At 39.6% G+C, this 20,970-nt stretch overlaps 1 protein-coding gene across 3 annotated transcripts in view; it reads left to right on the top strand.

Annotated features, from left to right (window-relative positions):
• Positions 1 to 14,489, top strand: part of TCP11L2 (t-complex 11 like 2) — a 41,079-nt gene extending 26,590 nt beyond the window's left edge. For all 3 annotated transcript variants that reach the window (XM_015240630.3, XM_015240628.3, XM_006205873.4), the window contains exons 7-10: positions 4,681 to 4,868; positions 5,079 to 5,260; positions 7,533 to 7,705; positions 12,117 to 14,489. In XM_015240630.3, coding sequence (XP_015096116.1) covers positions 4,681 to 4,868; positions 5,079 to 5,260; positions 7,533 to 7,705; positions 12,117 to 12,361 — 788 coding nt within the window. In that variant the 3' untranslated portion in view covers positions 12,362 to 14,489. The remainder of the gene's footprint in view (positions 1 to 4,680; positions 4,869 to 5,078; positions 5,261 to 7,532; positions 7,706 to 12,116) is intronic.
• The last annotated feature ends 6,481 nt before the right edge of the window (positions 14,490 to 20,970 follow it).

The following is a 20,970-nucleotide window of genomic DNA, read 5'->3' as shown; positions in this document are numbered from 1 at the left end:
CACAAGGTATTATCAGTCTTTTAAATTTTACCCTATATTTACAGAGGATGTGAAAGTAGTATCTCATGTGATTTTAATATACATTTCCATGATGACTAATGATGTTTGGCATCTTTTTATGTGCTGAATGGCCATTTATTTATCTTGTGTGAAGTGTCTATTCAAATCTTTTGCCCATTTTAAAATTGGATTATCTTATTGATTTGAAATATGTATTCTGGAAGCAAGTCCCTTGTCAGACTTTTGTGTGTGCAACTTTCTTCCCATCTGTGGCTTTCATTTTTCATTCTCTTAATACTATCCTGTGAAGAGATGTTTTTGATTTTGATGAGGTCCAGATTATCAAATATTTCTTTTATGGTTTGTGCATTTAGTGAATTGTTTACAAAATCTTTGCATATCCCAAGGTCATGAAGATTTTTGTGGATGTTTTCTTCTAGAAATTTTATAGTTTTAGGCTTATGAACCATTTCAAGGGAATACATTTCAAGGTTCTAATTTTTTCCTACGTATGTCCAATTTTGGCATTATTTGCTGAAAAAGGCTACCTTTTCTCCTTCTAATTGTTTTGGCATTTTTGTTGAAAATCAATTGGCCATACACTTGTGAGTCTGTTTCTGAACTTTGTATTCTTTTTTTTTTCATTGAGATAATTTATACCCATAAAATTAATTTTTAAAAGTGTATAATCTAGTGGTTTTTAGTATATTCACAAAGTTATGCAACCATCACCAATACTTTATTCCATAAGATTTTCATACCCCAAAAAGAAACCCGACACTCATTGGCAGTATCTCCCCATTCCTCCCTTCCCTTAGCCCTTGACAGCCACAGTTCTACTTTCTGTCTCTATGGATGTGACAGTTCTGGACATTTCATATAAATGAAATCATACAACTGGCTTTTTGTGTCTGGCTTCTTCCACTAAGTATTATGTTTTAAAGATTTACCGATTATCAGTATCAGTACTTCATTCCTTTTTATAGGACTCTTTTTTCTTTTCCATTGATCTGTATGTCTACTCTTAGCCAATACCATACTATCCTGATTACTGAAGCTAAGTCTTGAAGTGAGATAGTGCTAGTCTTCCAACTGTATTCTTTTTCAAAAAAAGCTTTGTCTATTTTAGGTTTTTTGAATGCCCATATGCATTTTAATTAACTTACCAGTTTCTGCAAAAAAAAAAAAAGCTGTCTTGGATGGTCATTGGAGTTATGTTGAATTGACAATTTAATAATATTGAGTCTACTCATCTGTGGACTCAGTATCCCTCTTTAAATCTTCTTTAATTTATTTCAGCAATTTTTTTTTTTTGGTTTTGGTGTACTGGTCTTGTAATTATTTAGTTAAATTTAATATCATTTTATGTTTTTCTGGTGTTATTATAAATGCTATTTTGTAAAAATTTTTTATTTTCTAGTATATAGAAATATAATTAATGTTTGAGCATTAATTTGCATCCTGAGGCCTTGCTAAATTAACTTATTAATTCCAGTAGCTTTTTGGAGTATTCCTTAGGTTTTTCTGTAGTATATATGATCATGTTACCTGTAAATAAAGACAGCTTTTACTGGGGAGAAGGTGTGGCTCAGTGGTAGAGCACATGCTTAGCATGCACAGAGTCCTGGGTTCAGTCCCCAATACCTCTATTAAAACACACATGCACACACACACAAACCACAAACAAACAAAAAAACAGTTTTTTTACTTCTTTTATTTAAAAAAACAATCTGTGTGCCTTTTATTTTTTTGTCTTGTTGTATTGCAGTGACTAGGACCTCCAATCAAATGTTGTATAGAAGTCATGAGAGAGGGCATCCTTGCTTTTTAGGAGAAGAATGTTTATTGTTTGCCCATTAAGTATGATGTTAGCTGCAGCTTCTCATAGCTATCCTTTTTTGGGGTTGACGAAGTTTTCTTCTTTTTCTAGTTTGCTGACAATTTTTATCTAAATAGGTCACATGTTAAATTCATCCACATGCTTTAGTATCTACTAAAGTGGTTATATTTTTCTTCTCCTTTATTGTGTTAATGTAGGGAATTTCAGTGATTCATTTTTTTCTATTGTTAAACTACCCTTGCAATCCTGAGATGTTTATCCCACCGCTTGGCCCTCGTATATTTATCTTACTGCCTTTATAATGCTTCCTTAAGGATTTTTGCATCTGTATGAAAGATGTCCTGTAATTTTTTTTCTTATAATGCCTTTGCCTGATTTTGGTATCGGGCCTCATAAGATGAATTGGAAGTGTTCCCTCCTCTGCTTTCTGAAAGAATTTGCAAAAAAACACTCTGTGTCTTTTAGTTTGATTAGCATGTGCTGTGTATATTAGTAAACGTTTTACTGGGTGACAGTTGCAACAGAGATATCTTCAGACATATAGGACCAAATCAGTTTGTCAGTCTAAAGGAGACTATTTCGATTGTTACACCTATAGTTACCTCCAGAAATGGTGAATTAACTTGGAAACCTACCAGATCTCTCATGCCATATACAGAGAGTGAGGCTTTTTGAGAACCTACTAAGTGAGAAGTAACACTGGAAAACATTTGATTGGTTTCCAAAGCAAATGGGTCTGCCAAGACTGAACCAGATTTTTCACACACCTTTTAAGCTGTGCTATGAGCTAAATTAAGAGAAAGTGAAATAAAAAATAAAGGTCGTAGCATTGGACTCTCAGAGTCTTATTTTTCATATCGCTAATGAGATCAAAGACACATGAGATATTTAATGATAATTTTTAAGAAATAGAGAAGTTGTTTTTCAGGTCAGCTGTTCAAGAGAAATGACAGCCAGATCAAACATTCAAAGGCAGGTGTGCTTCAAGAAAGGAGATACAAGGATTGGGTCCATGCAATCAAGAAAGGCTTCCCAGAGGAAAAGGCATTTGGGCTGGACCGCTAAAGCCTGCCTGGCAGGATTTGGATTTAGAGAACCAGAGATAGTTTTGGGGAGTTAGGCCAAGCCTCCCTGGCAGGAAATCAAGAGCATGTATTGGTGGGGAAGTTCTCTTGGGCCACCACTGCTTCTGGGAAATTCTTAGGTAAATACATACGTAAAGCCATTGCATTTTCTTCTATTTCTCTCTCCCGGTACATAAGAAGTTTTCTGAGTGCAGGGACCATGTTTACTCATCTGTGAATCCCCTACACTTGGTACAGTAGCTGGTATGTAGTAGGTGCTCAGCTGTCATTGAAGAAACGAATAGAGAGGCTCTTTTCCCCATGAAACACAAGGGTACCAGTGCCTTGTGGGGTTGACCTTGCTTTTGGAGCCACATAGAGCAGTCAATGTACTAGCTTGTAGGAATGAAATCTCAGCAGATCCCTTAGAGAAAAGCCCATGTTTCCCTCTAAACTTGTGCTCTTTCTACTTTACCAGTCCTACTCAGTGCTGGCTACATATTAGGATCACCTGGGGCGTTTAAACACCGATTTCAGACTGATTAAATCTAAGTCTCCAAGAGCTGGTGCCCAAGTTTGTTGTTGTTGTTGTTGTTGTTGTTTCTTTTTCTTTTTAAAGCTCCCCAGGTGATTCTACATTCAGCCGGGATTGAGAATCTCTATGCTGTACTGTTGCTTTTGTTTGAGATAACTAAATGGGCTTTTAAATGTGTCAACTGTAAATGATTAAACCTGCAGTATAAATGCTTATTACTGCCACATTGTAATTATATCCATGATGGTTTCCACTCTCTCTTTCACTGTTGGATATCTTTTAAATAAAAGACTGCAAGTCTTTTACATCTTTAGAAACAGAGCTGGGAAAACCAAGAACAACATTTGCCAACTGAGGAGATACAAAGTTGTGAAATTCTGGGGGTGGTGTTGCTTTAGTGTGGCAAACAGAGCTGCTCACAAGTTCCCCTGTTTAAGTGCTAGGTCTGAGGAAGAATTTCAGGGTGACTATTCTTTATTTTGCTCTCCAGTTCTTCTTTTTTTTTTTTAATCTACACCTGTGTTCAGTCTGCATTTTTTAAAGCAATTACCACCTTATAAATTCTACCAGATACATGATTTTATAAGAAATATGGTATAAAAAGAGATTTGTTTCTATGTGAAAACCTCAGAACTGGGTCTAAAGTAAAACAAGGTGTGAATACCAGTGTGCACGTGCATTTTGGGGAAGGCATAATTCTCATCACTCAGAGGAGTCCCCAAATCAAAAATGTTTAATAGTCAATGCCTTTAAATAACTTCTCTGCATGAAACTCAAGGTGTGCGTGAGCTGGCCTGTCTACCCATCTGGTGCCATCTGCTACCTCTCTCTCCCTTAGTTCTTGATGGGCCAGCAGTACAGATTTCCTTGTAGCATCCAGAATGTGCCAATTCTCTCACTATTCCAGGGCTTTGTGTGGGCTATTCTCCTGGCCTGGAGTGACAGCCCTTTTCTCTGTCTGCCTTGTATCATCAAGTATCACTCATGGAGTTCTTCCTCTTAGACTCTGCCCTGGAAGCCTCTGCTCACTGCACTCCCACTTGTACCTTCTAGTATTCACTGTATTCATTCTGCTGTAATTGTTAGCTTACGTGTCTGCCTGCCCATCTGACTATACGCTCTTTGAGGGGCGTGGCTGACTTGTCATTTATGCCCAGAACCTAAGATGTGTCCATCGTGTAGGATGCACACATAAGGGATCTTTCAGCTGTAGAACAAATATGTGGCCTTTTCACTTGTAGATGCTCTTGATCAAACTACAGAATGGATACAAGAATCTGTAAATGAAGAATTACTTTCTCTTTCCGAGACCACTTTAACACCTGGGGCCGAAAACAGCTCCAAGCCATGCCTGAGCCCTACACTGGTGCTAAATAACAGTTATTTGAAATTGTTACAGTGGGATTATCAGAAAAAAGAATTACCAGAGGTGAGTGATTGTGATTTTTTTCTTCCCTCAAGTTTTCTGATATTCTAATTCTTTAAAATTCTGTGAATCGGCTGGACTGTCTGTGTTGCATGTGGTTTAGTGATTTCATTAAAATCAGATAAAAATGGGCATTTGGGTGTAACATTGCTATTTTACATGTTCATGGTATTGCATTTCCCTTTCTTTTTATGTTTTAAATAAATATTCTAGACACTCATGACAGATGGAACACGACTTCAGGAACTGACAGAAAAGCTGAATCAGTTGAAAATTATTGCCTGCCTGTCTGTAATTACCAACAACATGGTGGGAGCTATTACAGAAGGCCTACCTGAGCTTGCAGTCAGGCTGAAAAGGATTTCAGCTGTTCTACTTGAGGGCCTGAACAAAGAGTAAGTTCCCAGTGTTTTTATCTGCTCGGCCTCATATTAAGGCTCTGTATGTATTTCAGAGAATGTGAATAACCTTGGACATCTGAATGTGATATTCAGGACTGTGCTTTAGAGAAGCTTAGCTTATACCTTCTTTTTCTAGAATTTCTTTTAATATCTCTGAAGGCTTAGATGTCCCAGCATAGTAAGGGAAAGGTCTTTTCCGTGACAAGTATCAGGGTTAGTATAGTATTGCCACTTAGGATGGGTGTGTGCAAAAGCTCTTCTTTGACGGTGCTGTGGAAAATAACGAACAAAACCCAGAAATCCACTAAGCTAAGTGTTTAGAAAGCCCTGTCAGAGAGGCTTTCCTACTCAATTGTTCCGACCCCATCTTTTTTTTTTTTTTTTCAATGAAATATTTACCAGCTTCACTGATCCAGCCTCTGAAGACTTCAGAAGTGGTGACATCTCTGTCCTTCAGAGATGTTATACAAGTCAAGTGAAGGTTGTGTTTTTGCCAAGTTCATTTCCCAGTATCACACCTCTGTTGAATACTAGGGTCCTGTTTCAGTTTTGCATTCAAACCATCCTACTGGCAATGCTGTCCAAGGCAGAAAATTCTTAATCTTACTCAGTGACCAGGTGTTTTCATGGATCTCATACAGGCCAGCTCTTCCTGATGGTTCCCCTTGTAGGTGTTTTCAGAGACTTGTCCTGTTCATTCCTCTCTTTGAAGGGAGATACACCTATCCTCTCACCCTCCTGCCCATTACTCAAAGAGCACATAAATTGATGTGATAAAATCCTAGAATATTAACAGCCAAAAGAAGCCTGAGTGGTTGCAGCATCCAAAGTTCTCATTTTGAGCTAAAGCTCAGAGAGAGAACAGGCTCTGCCTTGGGCTGCACACCAAGAAGAGGGCAAACCAAGGCCTGAGCCCTGGCCTGACTGCATCAAGGCCCTGCCCTTTCTACTGACTCGGTGCTAACCTGCCAGGCTCTTTTAGTTCACATTCCAGGACCCAAGACCTATAATGAAAAGAAGCCTCTCTGGTTTTGCAGTCATCTTAGCATTTTCCCACACTGAGTAACCATTACTTTCCAGAAATTTTTATTAAGCCTTTAGCAAACCCTCAATGCTGCTTAAGAATTAATATAAATCACATAGCAAAGTGGTTACTAAGAGGACAGGCTTTTGGGTCAGACAGACCAAATCCTGGCTATGATACTCACTTGTATTGTACCCTTGAACAAGATCCTAAATCACTCTGAGTCTCACTTTCAAAATTATAAAAGAGGAATAATAATTATACCTCCCCTGGAGCTGTGGGAACTTAAGAGGACTCATGTGAAACATTAGTACAGGTGTCTGGCACATGATAAGCACTTGATAAATGTTAACTTTTAGTAACTACTTAGTTGTTAAATCGTCTTCTTTATAGTTGTTCTGCCTATCTGGTTGTTTTGTTGTTTTATTTAATTCCCCCTCCACCCCACTCCTCTTACCCTTTAATTCCCATTTTGCACAAAGTTATCTTAAAGACCCTTTCTGGATAGTGAGATGCAATTTTCAATCATTTCCACTAGTATGGACCCAACAGATGCTATTTCTAATTGCCTCTTTCTCCTTACCTATTAAATCACCCACTGCTAATTACTTTCTACATTTTCTAGACTCTGTATATTTAGGGTTGATCAGTTAACTTGAAAGTAACAATGGAAAAAAAAAGAAAAAAAAAGAAAGTAACAATGGGAAGGAGCTTCTTATTTATGATTATGATAGGTCAAGAGTTTTAGGTAATTTGTCTTTATGGTATTGACCTCTGAAGAGATCCATTTCTTGTTTTTGGTTGCTGTTAGAGATTTACCGCTCAGGCATGGGTAAAGGAATTGATTCTACCTCATTTTCCAAGAAAATTGAAAAAAAAAATCTATGAATGAACCCACTCAGACCAAAGGGTTTATTTTAAGAAGTAAATAGGTATTGTCTTTCCTCTTTTGATAGCTCTGCCTAAAAAGGGGGTTGCAGACTTATTTTCAGGGACCACATTTTCCTATTTAAACACTACCTACAGAATTGAGTGGTTTCAAGCATTTAAAATTCTGCTGCATATAAAGGTTTGTGGTTGGGAGGAATTGCTATTTTCTAAGGTTGTTCTGGTAGAGGTAATTCTTAGCTGTATAAGAGAAAATTAGTAGACATTTGAAACAAGTTGATATATTTTTAAAAAGACAAAAAAACCTGCTGAATAATAACTATCCCTGATGGGATTTTGTTTCATATTTTGTAGGACCTGTAACTTGAAGGAAGTCCTGAATTCTATCGGTGTTCAGACTTGTGTTGAGGTTAATAAGACCCTGATGGAGAGAGGTTTACCTGCTTTAAATGCTGAGGTTCAAGCTAATCTTATAGGTCAATTCTCAAGCATCGAAGAGGAGGACAATCCTATCTGGTCCTTGATTGGTGGGTCCTCATGTTTTTATTGGCTTTTCTGCTTCCATTTCAATTTGCTTTACCTTGCTGGCTTTGACTTATGTCCCTCAAATTTTAGTCTCAGATTACCTGCTCTTTTGGTGAATAAGAGTATTTGAAAATATGAAGAAAGTAGGAATATGCAAAGGTTTGGGACTCACTGCTGCTTCTGTGTGTATATGTAGCAGAGTAGGGTGGGGGGATGTTTCAGAGCCCTCTGTCTTACTACCCAGCCAACAGGTTTTCATGAAGAAAGTAATATAATGCAGCCAGTAATGTTAAATCACTAGATCAGCACAACAATCCAAAGCAGCTGGCAGTGTGTTCACAGTAAGTCCATATGGACTCTGCTGTGAGCTAACCTTTGTGGGCCCAGGCCCCTTTCTTGGCTGGACTTGAAGGGACGAAGAGTGGAAAGGCCATTTAACTGAGAGGCATAGTAGGTGGGCTTTTCTTGCACTTGATTGCTAAGAAAGTATCTCACGGTCAAATTGTGTTGGTGAGTTGGGAGAATGGAGAATGGATCAGTTAGGACTTTTTCTTTTACCCGTGACAGAGAACCTAAACTTCTAAAGTAACTTAAGCAAAAAGGGAGTGCATTTGCTCATGTCACAGAAGAGAGCAGGGTGGGGTTGGCTGCTGGTACAGCTTAGTCAGAGTTCAGACCGTGTCCCCAGTACAGTTTCCTCACTTTGGTCCCTCAGTACTGCCTTCCTCTGGGCTGGCTTTCTCCACAGATAGTCCCTTCCCAACATAGCGAGATGACTTCAGCTCCAGCCTACATCTTTCCATGTTTAAGTCAAGCCAAAAAAAAAAAAAGAGGGGGTAGTCAGCTTCCCTCTCCTCATAGCTCTAACAGTGACCACAGAATTGAGTCTCTTTTGGCTCCAGTTGGTGGTCATGTCCCATTCTTGACTCTGTCATGGTGGCCAGAGCAGAAGGAACTTAAACCCAAACCAGTTCCCAGAGCCAAGGTGAATCAGCTTTACCTGTAATACCTGGTCTAAAACTAGGGAAGAGATCATTTCCCCTAAACAAAATCAGGATGCCGTGGCCATGAGAAGGGGGAGAGTGTGGTGTGGGACACAAAGTGTCCACTACAGAGGGTGAGGAATGGACCAGAAGGAGGAAGAGAGTGTGGAATTAGAATGTACTGACATACCAGGACTAACCTGCAAGTTTTCAAAGTACAGCACCGACTTCTCTAAAAATCCAAATACTTATTTAGTTGAGGCTCTCAAATAATTTCTTTCATTCTTATCCCTGAGGACATGGGATGCTGGCAATCTAGGCCACCCAGGCCACCTAATAGCTCAAGACTTCAGCCCTTCCCCAGAAAAGAGCTGTCTGGCATGCAGCACGTGGGCTGCTAAGAGGTGACAGGTGATAACAGTAACACACACAGTGGAACCGCAGCTGTCCGTGGCTGAGCCCTTCCCTGCATGACCTTCCCTGCTGCCATGCACCTCTTCTCATAGCCGGTAGTCTCCAGCTGTACAACTAATGCCTGGGAGATTGTATTCCTCGGAGGAAGAGGGGCAGACTGTCTGCAGTCTCTGCCACATATCCAGAGACCCCTACTAGTGCACAGGCCTCAGGAGGACAGTGTGCATATTTGTTCACTGCTAGTTCCCCATACCATGCTGAGCCCAGAGAAGACCTTTCAAAAATATTTGTGGAATGGGTGAATGCATCAGAGACTTAGAGCAGTTAAGTAGATCTCACCCGAGATCACATAACTAGCAGTTTGCAGAGTAGGGATTCTTCTCGAGCCTGTCTGACTGATATTCTTAACTGCTCTCATGGGCACTGCTGTTAGAGCTGGAGCCCTGCTGCTTGTTGGCAGGGTGGCCAGAGCATCTGGGTGTCCTCTGTGCCTTTGCTGTAGATCAGAGAAGTGCTTGCAGTGTCAGAAGGGAGAGGGAAGGTGGGGGTCAGGAGATGCCCCACCCTAGGTGGCCTCTTAAAATCTGGTCAAGCAACTTTTTTCCACCCAGCTCTCCCCAGTCCAAGTTTCCTGTTCTTTTGCAAATTGAAACTATTTTTTAACCTCATTCAAAGTATTGTTGCCTAGCAACTTGAATGACTCGCTTGAGCATCTCTTGCTGGGCTCTGGAAGCCAAGGGCATGTCTTTGGCAGGGGCTGGGTTTGGCTGTTCCTAAATGGACAGACGCTTCTGTCACTTTAGTCTTGGCCTAGAAACTGACTCGTCCACAGAGGAGACAGAACCACTTGTCAGCATAATAACAGTTGTGAAAGAGTTTCATTCTTTAAACAGTCTTGCGGAAATGTTTTTGGGCAACATCTATGATGAAAATAGACCTGGGCCCCTGAGAGTCAAGAAATCAGCCTAAAGGGAAATTTAGTAGACAGTTTGCTCTTAATTCTTTGCCTGTGGAGGAGTTTGAATACATGAAGCATTTAGAGGGATCCCTGGGGGAGAAGGACTCCAGCTTAGCCCTGGCTTTTCTCCCCTGTTATTCATGGTACCCATAGTCTGCCTTCTTTTGTTCTTAGTTGATGTGCTATTTATTTACGGTGGCGTTACAACTCCCACTGTGTTCCTAGCCTTTTAAAAAGATAATTAGAAAGGGAGTTTTCTTTCAAACCAATTTTTTTCAAATGTATACCAACACCAGGTAAAAATTATTTATGGATTACCTGCTGTGTAAATTATTTGGAGGCTGATAGCCACCTACGTTTTTAAAAAGTAATTTTCAATTGAACAAGTGATACATCCATGAATAATTTCCTCTTGTTGACAAATTTTGGATAAAGTCCAGATTATCTTTGACTACCTTCTCCAGCCCCCATTCCTCCCTGGCTCCCATTGTTTTCAGTTTGGGGTTTGTCTTTAGAGACCTTTTTCATTCCCTTCCCACTTCCATCAGCATTTACCATGTGCCAGCCACATGCCAGACCATTTTAAAGATTAAAAAAAAAATACCCCTCACCTCGGGGAGCCCCCTATCTAAGATGGGAAAGAGAGAAATTCTCAAGCAACAGTAATGTGGGGTGATAGTCTAACAGATGCTAGGGAGAGCCACAGAAAGGAGGTGAGTTTAGCATCCACACTGAAGGAGATGAGGTGAGATGGAAGGGCATTCTAGTAAGTGAAAATAATTTGGGCTAAGTTATGGACATGGGACACTGGGGCTCTGAGTTCTAGGTCAGGTCTGCCTGGAACGTGTGATTTTGGGGAGTATTTGGAGGTAAGAGTTTGACAAATATCATAGTTGTCCATATTTGATGGAGTGTGTTCTCCTTAGTAAACTTTCTTATTTGAGAGATTTCTGTTTCCAAAGCCAGAGAACATCCCTGAAGCAGCATGGGCTGAGCAGGTCTGGCTTGTCCAGTACTATTTGTCCAATACCTGCAGCTTACCTTATTTATGCACTTGCATGCTTTTGGGAAATAGTCTCAAATGCAGATACACTGAAACAATGAAGCAGGAAGAATAGAGAAGGTTGCATTCTCCGTTGGGGTGGCCCTTCCTCAGTGCCTCCAGATTGTTGGCCACATGGGGGTGTGTTGACCGTATCATTTATTGTCCAACCCAGGACACTTTTGAGAGTACTCTTTTTAATTAGGCTAGGACAACAGGTATGAACTTTGACTGTCCTGGGAAAACCCAGATGTGTGCTCACCCTTGCCATGGGGCAATTTGGGCCCCCAAGTTTCTATTTTTTCAAAACACTGTATGGGCCAAACTGGCGTTGCCAGCTTACAGACTCAGCTTTAGTATACATAACTAAAATTATGGACATTGAGTTTTTGTAAGAGTCCCCAGCCCTCCGAAAGTGCTATACCTGTTGTATTAGTTAGCTCTTGCTGCATAACAAATCACCCTAAAACTCCATCTATCATTACTCACACATCCATGGGGCAACTGGGTAGCTCATTTGGTCTTACTGAACTTACACATGCATTTGTGGTCAGCTGTGACGTGAGTAGGGAGTTCTGCTGATCTTGCCTGGACTCTCTCAAGTGTGTGGGAGTTGACTGGCTACAGGTTGGTCTAGAATGGCCTCAGATAGAACAGCTGGGTTTCCCTCGATGTGGCCTTTCATCAGGCTTAGGCTAGTTCACATGGTGGTGGTAGGCAGAGCGAGCAGATTCAAACTGTGCCTCATGAGCATGGAACTAGCACACCAGCACCTCTGCTGCATTCTGCATTGGCCGAAGGAAGTTGTAAGGCCATCCCCAATTCAAGGCAGGGGGAAACAGACACCAGTCTTTGATGGGAAGTGCTGCAAGGCTACCATGTAAAGGGCATGGGTATAGGGATGGGTAAAGAATTTAGAATGCTATTGCAATCCATCTTCCACAATTACTGTTCTCATTTTTTAAAATTATATGCTTTAATAATGGGATGGATAAAGATTTCTTCTTTTTCCCCAGAAAAACGAATCCAGCTGTACATGAAAAGCCTACTTTGTCTGCCAAGCCCTCAAAAATGCATGCCTCCTGTGCCAGGAGGCCTTACTGTCATTCAGCAGGAGCTGGAAGTGCTAGGCTGTCAATATGCAAACATTGTGAATCTCAACAAACAAGTGTATGGACCATTTTATGCGAATATACTTCGAAAGCTGCTCTTTGGAGTGGAAGCCCTAGGGAAGGCGGAAGCTTCATCTTCTACAAATTAAAGAGGAACTGACATTGGATAAGAGATTGAAAAACCCAGCAGTTAGGTACCAAGTCTGTTTCCATCGATGGCATTACACATGCGGCACATTCTCAGTCCTGTCCAGGGTGCAATGTTAGCCTGAACCTGTGTAATCCAGTAACATTAGCACTGCAGGAGACATGCACATCATATAGACTGTGTGCACCCTTTTCAAATTCAAAAGAGATGTTTTTAATGAACAGAATGCAATTTGTAATTATATTGCCTGTATGATACTTGTAAATGTTTTCTTAAACGTTTATATTTGGCTTATTCATTCAACCCTTAAGGAGTTTTATTTTCTCACTTGTCACTATCAAATCTAATGGTTTTTAAATTTTGGTACAGCTTCTTAAGGGTTGAAATTTGTGAAAATAACCAAGGGGACTGATGTTCTGAATAAATGATGTTAAGTAAAGATAATTGTATTTGAAATGTACAATTAAATTTTATTAATGTGTAATAGCAATTTACACAGTAGGTCCTCAAATTCTGCAGATGTATAAGTCACATTTTGTAATATCAATTGTCAGTATTTTTTAGAATTTAAATGTATTAAATACAGTTTAAAGCTATGTACGAATTTTAGATAAAACATCCCTTGTTCGTTTAGTGAAAACAGAAACAAATCCCTTCTAAAATTTTATTCTAGAGGGTGGATTCTTCTTGCAAATTATCCTGCTCTCTGAGAGAAGCCATTTTGCACACATCTCTTCATGAATGTCCTTGCATTTCTCAGGCCATTGGTAAGGTTTATATAAGATTTTAATATTTTTACATAAGGCAGGAGTGGTTTGAATTGGTTTACTTTTAAGAAGAAGAAGAGAAGTTGATAAAACGAGATCTCCATTCTCAGTGAAATTCAGATCTGGAAAAGAAACAGTTTAACTTTGGATTTTTAAATCATATAACGTACTAGCAAATGCCTTCTCTGCTGTTTAAATTCTTACCCTACTATGACAAGGATACTTTTCTAAGTATCATCATCATTTGTCATTTTCTTATGCATTAAATCAGACTTTGCCAAGCTGGCACTAGTTGTCAGGATTCTAGAGAGAGCTGCTTGTCCTGGAATTACATACTGCCTCTGAAGTGTTAAGGGAAACACTACCATTTGGGCAGACTCAGTCTGGAGAGACTTTACTTGCATAAAACACATTTTAATTGTGTAGTTTTCTGAGGAGTGTTGAACCTTAGTAATTTGGTGGGGAAGAGTGGGAAGAAAGTAAGAAATAGTACTCTTTTCTTCCTCACTATGACCTCCACCATTAATTATTCGATAAAGTTCTAGGAGATGATTATGTGAATAAATTATCTACAATTTTTACATTTTGGAGGCATCTGTCAAAATTGGAGGAAAACTTGAAAGTCAATGTTTTTTTCTCACAATGACCAATGCATAAATTAGCCGTTCTATCCATTTAAGTGGTTGTACGTAAGTGGAATTTTACTGAAGAGCACGTCATTGGTCTTACCCATGTTTTCTTTCTTTCTATATTTCCATTCTGCTCCTGTTTTCCTATCTTAGAAACCATATGGTGCTGTAGATTTTTTGTTTTCATTGTATCTTAAGTTGAAGTCGTTTTCGGCTGTGTTCACTTTGGGGCCTGCACGGCAGGGAGGGTCTGACATAGAAAGGTAATGTGTAGCGTGACTTTCTGTTGCTTTCTGAGGTGAACTGTGTACTTAACAGTGAGACCAGGTGGTGCACTTATTTATTTTCAGATTGGAATCCAGCTGGTATTCTTATATACTTGATTTTACTGCAGTTGCCAGCAGGAAAACAATGTGCAAACGTTTTTTAAAAAAATGAATTTAAAATTAAGGGCATTCTTTTTTTTTTTTAAGTGTCAAAGTAAATCTCAATGTCTCAAGTCTGGCTTTAGGTAACTACATTCATTAGCATTTTAAAATCATATCCCTTAGCATGTTGTTTATTTGGTTTATACTTAAGTGTTTACTTCTGCTTTTGAGAATTTTCTTAACATGGTCTTATTTTGTAAGGTCAATTTTATTACACACCATACACATATTTTCATTCTTTCCTGCTAAGACATGTATTGTGTACACTAGTTAAATTTTAAAACATTAAAAATTATTTCAAGATAGCTGGTGTCTCTGTTTTCTAAACCACCTTGGGTAGCTGAGGGCTAGAGTATTGCAGTCTTTACTGCAGTTGTTCTAGGACTCTTCTGCTGATTGTCAGAGCCTCACAGACATCAGGTCACGTTCATTCATTCAGTCAACAAATACCTATTCAGTGTCTACTATGTGCTACAAAGTATCCTAGGTGTTGTGATGCATAGATGACTAGCAGACACTGTCCTGAAGAAGTTTATAACCTAATAGGAAGGATGAACTTGTGAACAGTTATAATAAAGTACAATTTGAGCTATAAAACAAATTAATATACACAGTGTGAGGAAAAATTGCGTGACTCTGTTTCGTGGAGATAGATCATCCTTGAGCTAAAATGAAAGATAGGCAGGAACTTACCAAGAGGCCAAGAAAGGGAAAGGCACAGGTCAAGTGCACAGTGAGTGCAGTGGTGTGGAGAAATGGTGGGCCCAGGGACCAGCCGACAGAAGAGTGAAAGTGGTAAGAGGGGTACAGAAAGGTAAAAGGCTTCGGGAAGGTCTTGCTCAAATATGTGGGGTTTGTCCTGAAAGAAAGAAAGAGTCATCAAATCTTTTGAAATAGGAGAAGGTCACAAACAATTTGTGTTTTGGAAAGATTGTCCTGGCAAAGGCCACTTGCTATTGCTAGAATATTCTATGTTGTGTGCATGTGCATACATGCACTCACACAGGAACCCAAGGCACAAGCAGTAGAAATGGACTCTGGCTAACAGAAGCAGGGAGACCGTTTATTGGGGAGGTATTAAGTGTCTTACAGAATCTATTTAATCTGGGGAGTTAGTCTTGGAAAATGGATAGAAATCAAGGCAATGCAAGTGGCAAGACTCCAGCCAAGCTGGATTCAGTGCGGTGGCTTCAGAGGTTGATTTCTCAACTGTCCTTGCTGCTTTGCCTCATTTGCTGAATACTTAAAGTCCTGGATATCAACATTCATTCAGAAGAATCTCTGTCAAGGGCTCCACGCTCTCACTTGCAGGAGATGGAATGAGAGAGTAGCTGACTCTTAGACTCCCCTGGATCCACCAAGGTCACCCAACCAGAGATTTCTCCCAAATAGGAAGGGCACGCTGAGGAGCAGAAAGAGCAAAACAAATCTACTATCATGTACATTGATGAGGTCTTTAAAATTTGAATGGGAGAAATGTGTGAGACCATTCAGTCCAGTGTCACTTCTGAGAATGACACCAACAGGCGATTCCAGGAAGGGCAAAGTCAATGAAGTCAATGTTTATTTGTGTGTGTAGATGAACAGATAGCTCCCAGGTCACCGTGGCCTCAGTATATGGCCTTATTTCTCAACTGTAGTTCAAAGTGTAGGGTAGGTTGGTGTGTGTGGCAGGAGGCTCTACTCCATTCAGCCACTCAGGGACTCAAATTCCATCTATCTTGTAACTCAGCAGTTCCCTAGATCTTCAGTCTCATTAATCTCTCAGAAGATAGAGAAAGAAAAGGATTGTCTACTTCCAGTCATGGTGCATTGGCCAGACCTCAATCACATGGCCCCCTCTCACTGCAAGGGAGTCAGAAAAATGTGCTGAGGAGAAGGAGGCTGGCACAGGTACTGGGTATTGGTATTGGTAAGCATCAGCATTCTCTACCTCAAATCCCTCCAGTTTCCTTGAATAAGTCCTATGAATCCTCTTTTCCTGAAAATGAGTTTAAAATCATGTGTCTGCTCTGATCTTTTAGTGGTAGCTCCCCAGAGCACTGTGTTGAGAGGATTTTGAAGCCAAATCCAGGATAAGCAGTGAAGAATTCTGTGGCTGATTGGCAAAGTATGCCCTGGGCATGGGGCGTTCCACCTTGTTGTGCAACGTATATTTTTTTTCACTTGAATCCTTCTTGAAACTAAAATTCAGCCTATTCTACCTCTGGACATGTTAAATACCAACATTTTCCACTCATTATTCAGTATAAGTAGCATGGGACTGAGACTCGTAAGACCTGAGTTTGAATTCACTTCTACTTAATAGCTATATGACCTCAAGCCAGTCTTTTCATCTCCCTGAATATCCATTTCCTCCCCTACCTGCCTGCCTCACAGAGCTATTGTGAGAATCAAATGAGATAATGTATTTGAAATTGTCTGCAAACTCTAAAGCATAATGTGGCCAGAATACATTACAATAACTAATTTATTAGTCCTAAACCTCTTTCAAGCTTCAAGAGGTTTTAGTATGGTGAGATATGATGATTGAGTACTTAAGTACATAAGACCAAAAATTGTCAAATGTCATCAGAACCATGGTTCATTAAGCCCCGTATTGTCATTGGCAGAGAAACTCAAGGGTACGTAGAAGGCTGCAGTTATTGTCCTTAATGTTGACTTCCAAGGATAGTGACACAACCCAACCTGTTCTAATTTCGTTTAGTAATCATGTATGACTTTATCCTCCATGATTTAATCTAACCTTTTAGAAAGTACATTTGTTTTACCAACTATTTTTGAAGTGAAGCTTTATCTTTTTATGTCGAAGCTCAGTGTGCTAGCCTCTTTCAATTTTCAAGAGAAAGGGATCTAGGTATTTCCTGTAAGGCTTTAAGAAGAAAGGAAACCCAAGAATCTGTCCCAGCAGCTGCACTTGCAGGAGTGGGAGAGAACCTGAATATAATTTTTTTCCTTTCAGAATATAGTAAAATAATAATAGCCACTGAGCATTTACCATATGACAAGGACTACCCTAAGCACTTTATATAAATGATCTCATGTAACGGCACAACACGCTGCAAGGCAGGCTCTGTCATTAGTTCCATATGTGCAAAATGAGACTCAGAGAGGTTAATGAAGTTGTCCAAGGTCACAGAGCTGGTAAGTGAATTTGAACCCAAAGAGCCAACCCTGGAACATGTGCTGTTAACTACTTGCTATATTGGTTTCCTTAGGCCATCCAATCAGTAACATTTTTTGCTGTCCCAGTGCTACCAAATGCTGACTTGGGATTTAATTGTCTGTTTTTGTTTCCCTCCCTTTTGGTGTGTCTTAATTGAAAACTTCCCCGGAAAGAGAATATGATTGGGTCTACTTGCCACTAGTCAGTATGGACAACCCCTCCCCGACTCTTCTGCCTTGGGCAAGGGTCTCATGACAAGCCACTTGGGCTCCTTTACATGGTTGTCTTTAGCAGGTTGCTGGCCCTATCTGTTTGACAGGTTGATAAGGTACCATGACACAAAGCAAGGATTTTCAGAGAAAGGCCTGTGGGCCCGGCAGGCAGCTGGAGGTTTTTGGACCATCCAGTCTTGCTCAAAGTGCAGAATGTTCTCTGATTACAGTAGAGGCTTCTGTCCCTGCTTCTCCTCACCTCTCTGTATGTGAAGTGACAGACTTCAAGGACTGCCCTTTGCCCTTGCCTTTTCAGACTGAAGAGCCCTTATTCTTTCTCCAACATTGTTCTGCTCTCTAGTTCTGCTATGAATTTATTCAGGTGTAGAAATCAGGGCCACATATTTTTTCACAGTCTGAATGCACCAAGGTTTTGAAGAAGAGAGGATCATCTTTTTTCCCCTTTGTTTCTAGTATCTTCAAGTTGAAGCCTCTCAGAATACAGTCTAATCTCTTTAACATGATATAAAGGACCATAATAGTCTGGCCTCAGTGGCTCTTTCTAGTGTCATCTATAGACACTTTCCTCAGCAAGTCCTGTCAGAGAACCACACTTGACTCTAAAGCCTCCAGGCCTCTGCTCAGGCTGTTTTTCTCTGCTTGATGTCTCCTGACCCCCATCCCTTCAGTGTTGTGTTATGATAAAGTAGTTAAAAGCGTGGGCTCTGGGGTCAGATAAGTATGGATTCAAATTCCAACTCCACTTGGCAAATCTCTTAAACCCTACAAACCTTAGTCTTCTCACCCGTCAAGTGGGGATTACCATCCTTATTCCCCTTGGTCAGTAAATCAGAGAGTGCACATCAAATAGTTATTCCAATGCCTGGCAAAGAGTAAACAGTCAACAGAAGTGCTCCCTAATGTTCCAGGGCCCAGCCTGGACACTCCTGCTTTTCCTTTTCCCTTGTTCTCCTCTAACCAATGCCCACTGATCTCCTCCCTGGACCCATGGCTTCGGCCACTTGCTCATCTGGCTACCACAACACTTTATACCTAGTGATGAGGTAGTATTCCAAGACATTAACCATCTTTCCTTCTGCAATTTCCTTTCCCTGACTGCCCAGCCCTTTATTCAAACCGCCAAGTCTTTTCGTACTAATATCTCAGGAAAAGAACGTGACAGAAGAATCAGAAGATTGTTCTTCGCTTTTTAGTTTCAAAGATCCAGCCCCTTAGGGGTTCAGAAAGGCATCATGGATTTGATCTGGGGTGCAAATGCCGATACGCTGGGGGGCTAGGTAGCTGTAATGAGAAAAGGATTGTGGCAGCTGTGGTATAAGGGTGGACACTACTCAGTGTCAGCCAGTTGTTCCTGTGGAGGACTCTGGGACTGCTGCTACCAGATCCTGCTCTTTTCAAGAGAAACCAAAAGAAAAAAAAATCAGAATTTGAAAAATCATGAAATGTAATATTGAATTTATTATCATTCATTGCATGTTTTTCTTTTAAGTCATTTATTCAACATAACTTTATTCAGGAACAAACAATGAGTTAGAACCTGAGAATACAAAAACAAGCAAGATGTTCCTGTTCCAGGACCTCCCATCTGAAGGAGAGTTAGACACATAAATAGAGGATATGGCATTGAGTGATAAATCTTATGTTAGAGATTGATTCCCAAATTGTGATCACTGGGTCAGCAGTATCAGCATCATCAACTGGGAACTTATTAGAAATGCAAATTTGCAGGCCCCAGACCAAACCTACGGAATCAGGAAGTTGAGGTTGTTTTAGCAAGCTCTCCAGGTGATTGAGAGGCATGCCATAGTTGGAGCACTACTCTGAGAGTGGAAAGCAAAGATGACTTTGGAGCAGAAAGTCCATACATCTAGGCCAAATTTGAGATCTCCTACATCAAAATCACTCTGCTGTCCCTTCCAGGCTAGATTCTAAATATGTTGCTCTCTGGTAGTTCACAAGAATAATTCAAAAGTGTATCTGTGTCTTACATGCACCCCAATGTTCACAGCAGCACTATATACAATAGCCAAGACATAGAAGCAACCTAAATATCCATCGACAGATGATTGGATAAATAAGTTGTGGTATATTTTTACAATGGAATACTACTCAGTTGTAAAAAAAAAAAAAAAAGAATAAAAGAATGCCATTTGCAGCAACATGGATGGACCTGGAGATCGTCATTCTAAGTGAAGCAAGCCAGAAAGAGAAATACCATATGATATCAGTCATATGTGGAAGCTAAAAAAAAGAAAAAAGAGGACACTAATGAACTCATCTACAAAATAGAAACAGACTGGCAGACATAGTAAACAATCTTGATGGTTACCTGGGGAAAGGGGGTGGGAAGGGATAAATTTGGGAGTTTGAGATTTGCAAATGTTAACCACTATATATAAAAATAGATTTAAAAAAACTAAATTTCTTCTGTATAGCACAGGGAACTATATTCAATATCTTGTAATAACCTTCAATGAAAAAGAATATGAATACAAATATATGTATATACATATATGCATGACTGGGACATAATGCTGTATGCCAGAAACTGACACATTGTAAAACTGACTATACTTCAATAAAAAAAAAAGTATATCTGTGTATTTAAGTAAACTGTAAGATCCTCAAGAGCAGGGTCTGATTCTTCTTTTTTATTTCCTTTCTCCTCCTTCTTTCATATATCAGCACAATACTTAGGAGGTACCGGCACTGAAATTTACTTGAAGTAATTAATTCAGAAATTACACTAGCTAACCTGGTGCAAGGGTTATTTATTCACAATGATAAAATGGCAAATGTATAAATTTTCATAATTTATTGTGGCAAAATATACATGTATATTTTGTTGTGCAACCATCACCACCATCCATCTCCAGAACTTTTACATCTTCCCAAACTGAAGTTTTGTATCTCTTAGACAGTTGTTGGTTATCTTTAGCCGTGTTTTTTCCCAATGGGACTTTTTCCTATTGATTTATGTAGGGATTAGGGATACCAATCCTTTGTCTTCTACCAACTTGTGTTTCTTAAAAACTATTCATGCTGATTTTCAAAAATCTGTTCAGAAAATTTAAAAATTTTCATTGAATCACAAAACTATGGTTAGAATTATACCATCAAATTTATGAATATTTTCCGTTATGATTTGACTGTGCTGCCAACCTTGAAGGCGGTCGTACCTCGATGTTTCTTATACTTTCACTTTATTCACTTAAATTTTTCTTCCAAGCTTTTGTTAACATTTAAATATTTAATCCATATAGGATTTACTTAGATTTCTTTTTTATTCTACCTGGCCAGTCAGCAATTCCAACATTTTTTGGATAGGCCATCTTTTTGCTGCTGATTTAAAATGTCGTCTTTTCATTCTAAATTTCTTTCTGTTGG

The sequence above is a fragment of the Vicugna pacos genome, chromosome 12 (genome assembly GCF_048564905.1).
Source record: "Vicugna pacos chromosome 12, VicPac4, whole genome shotgun sequence".
NCBI classification, from domain to species: domain Eukaryota; kingdom Metazoa; phylum Chordata; class Mammalia; order Artiodactyla; family Camelidae; genus Vicugna; species Vicugna pacos.
This window is presented reverse-complemented; position numbering and strand designations above follow the sequence as displayed.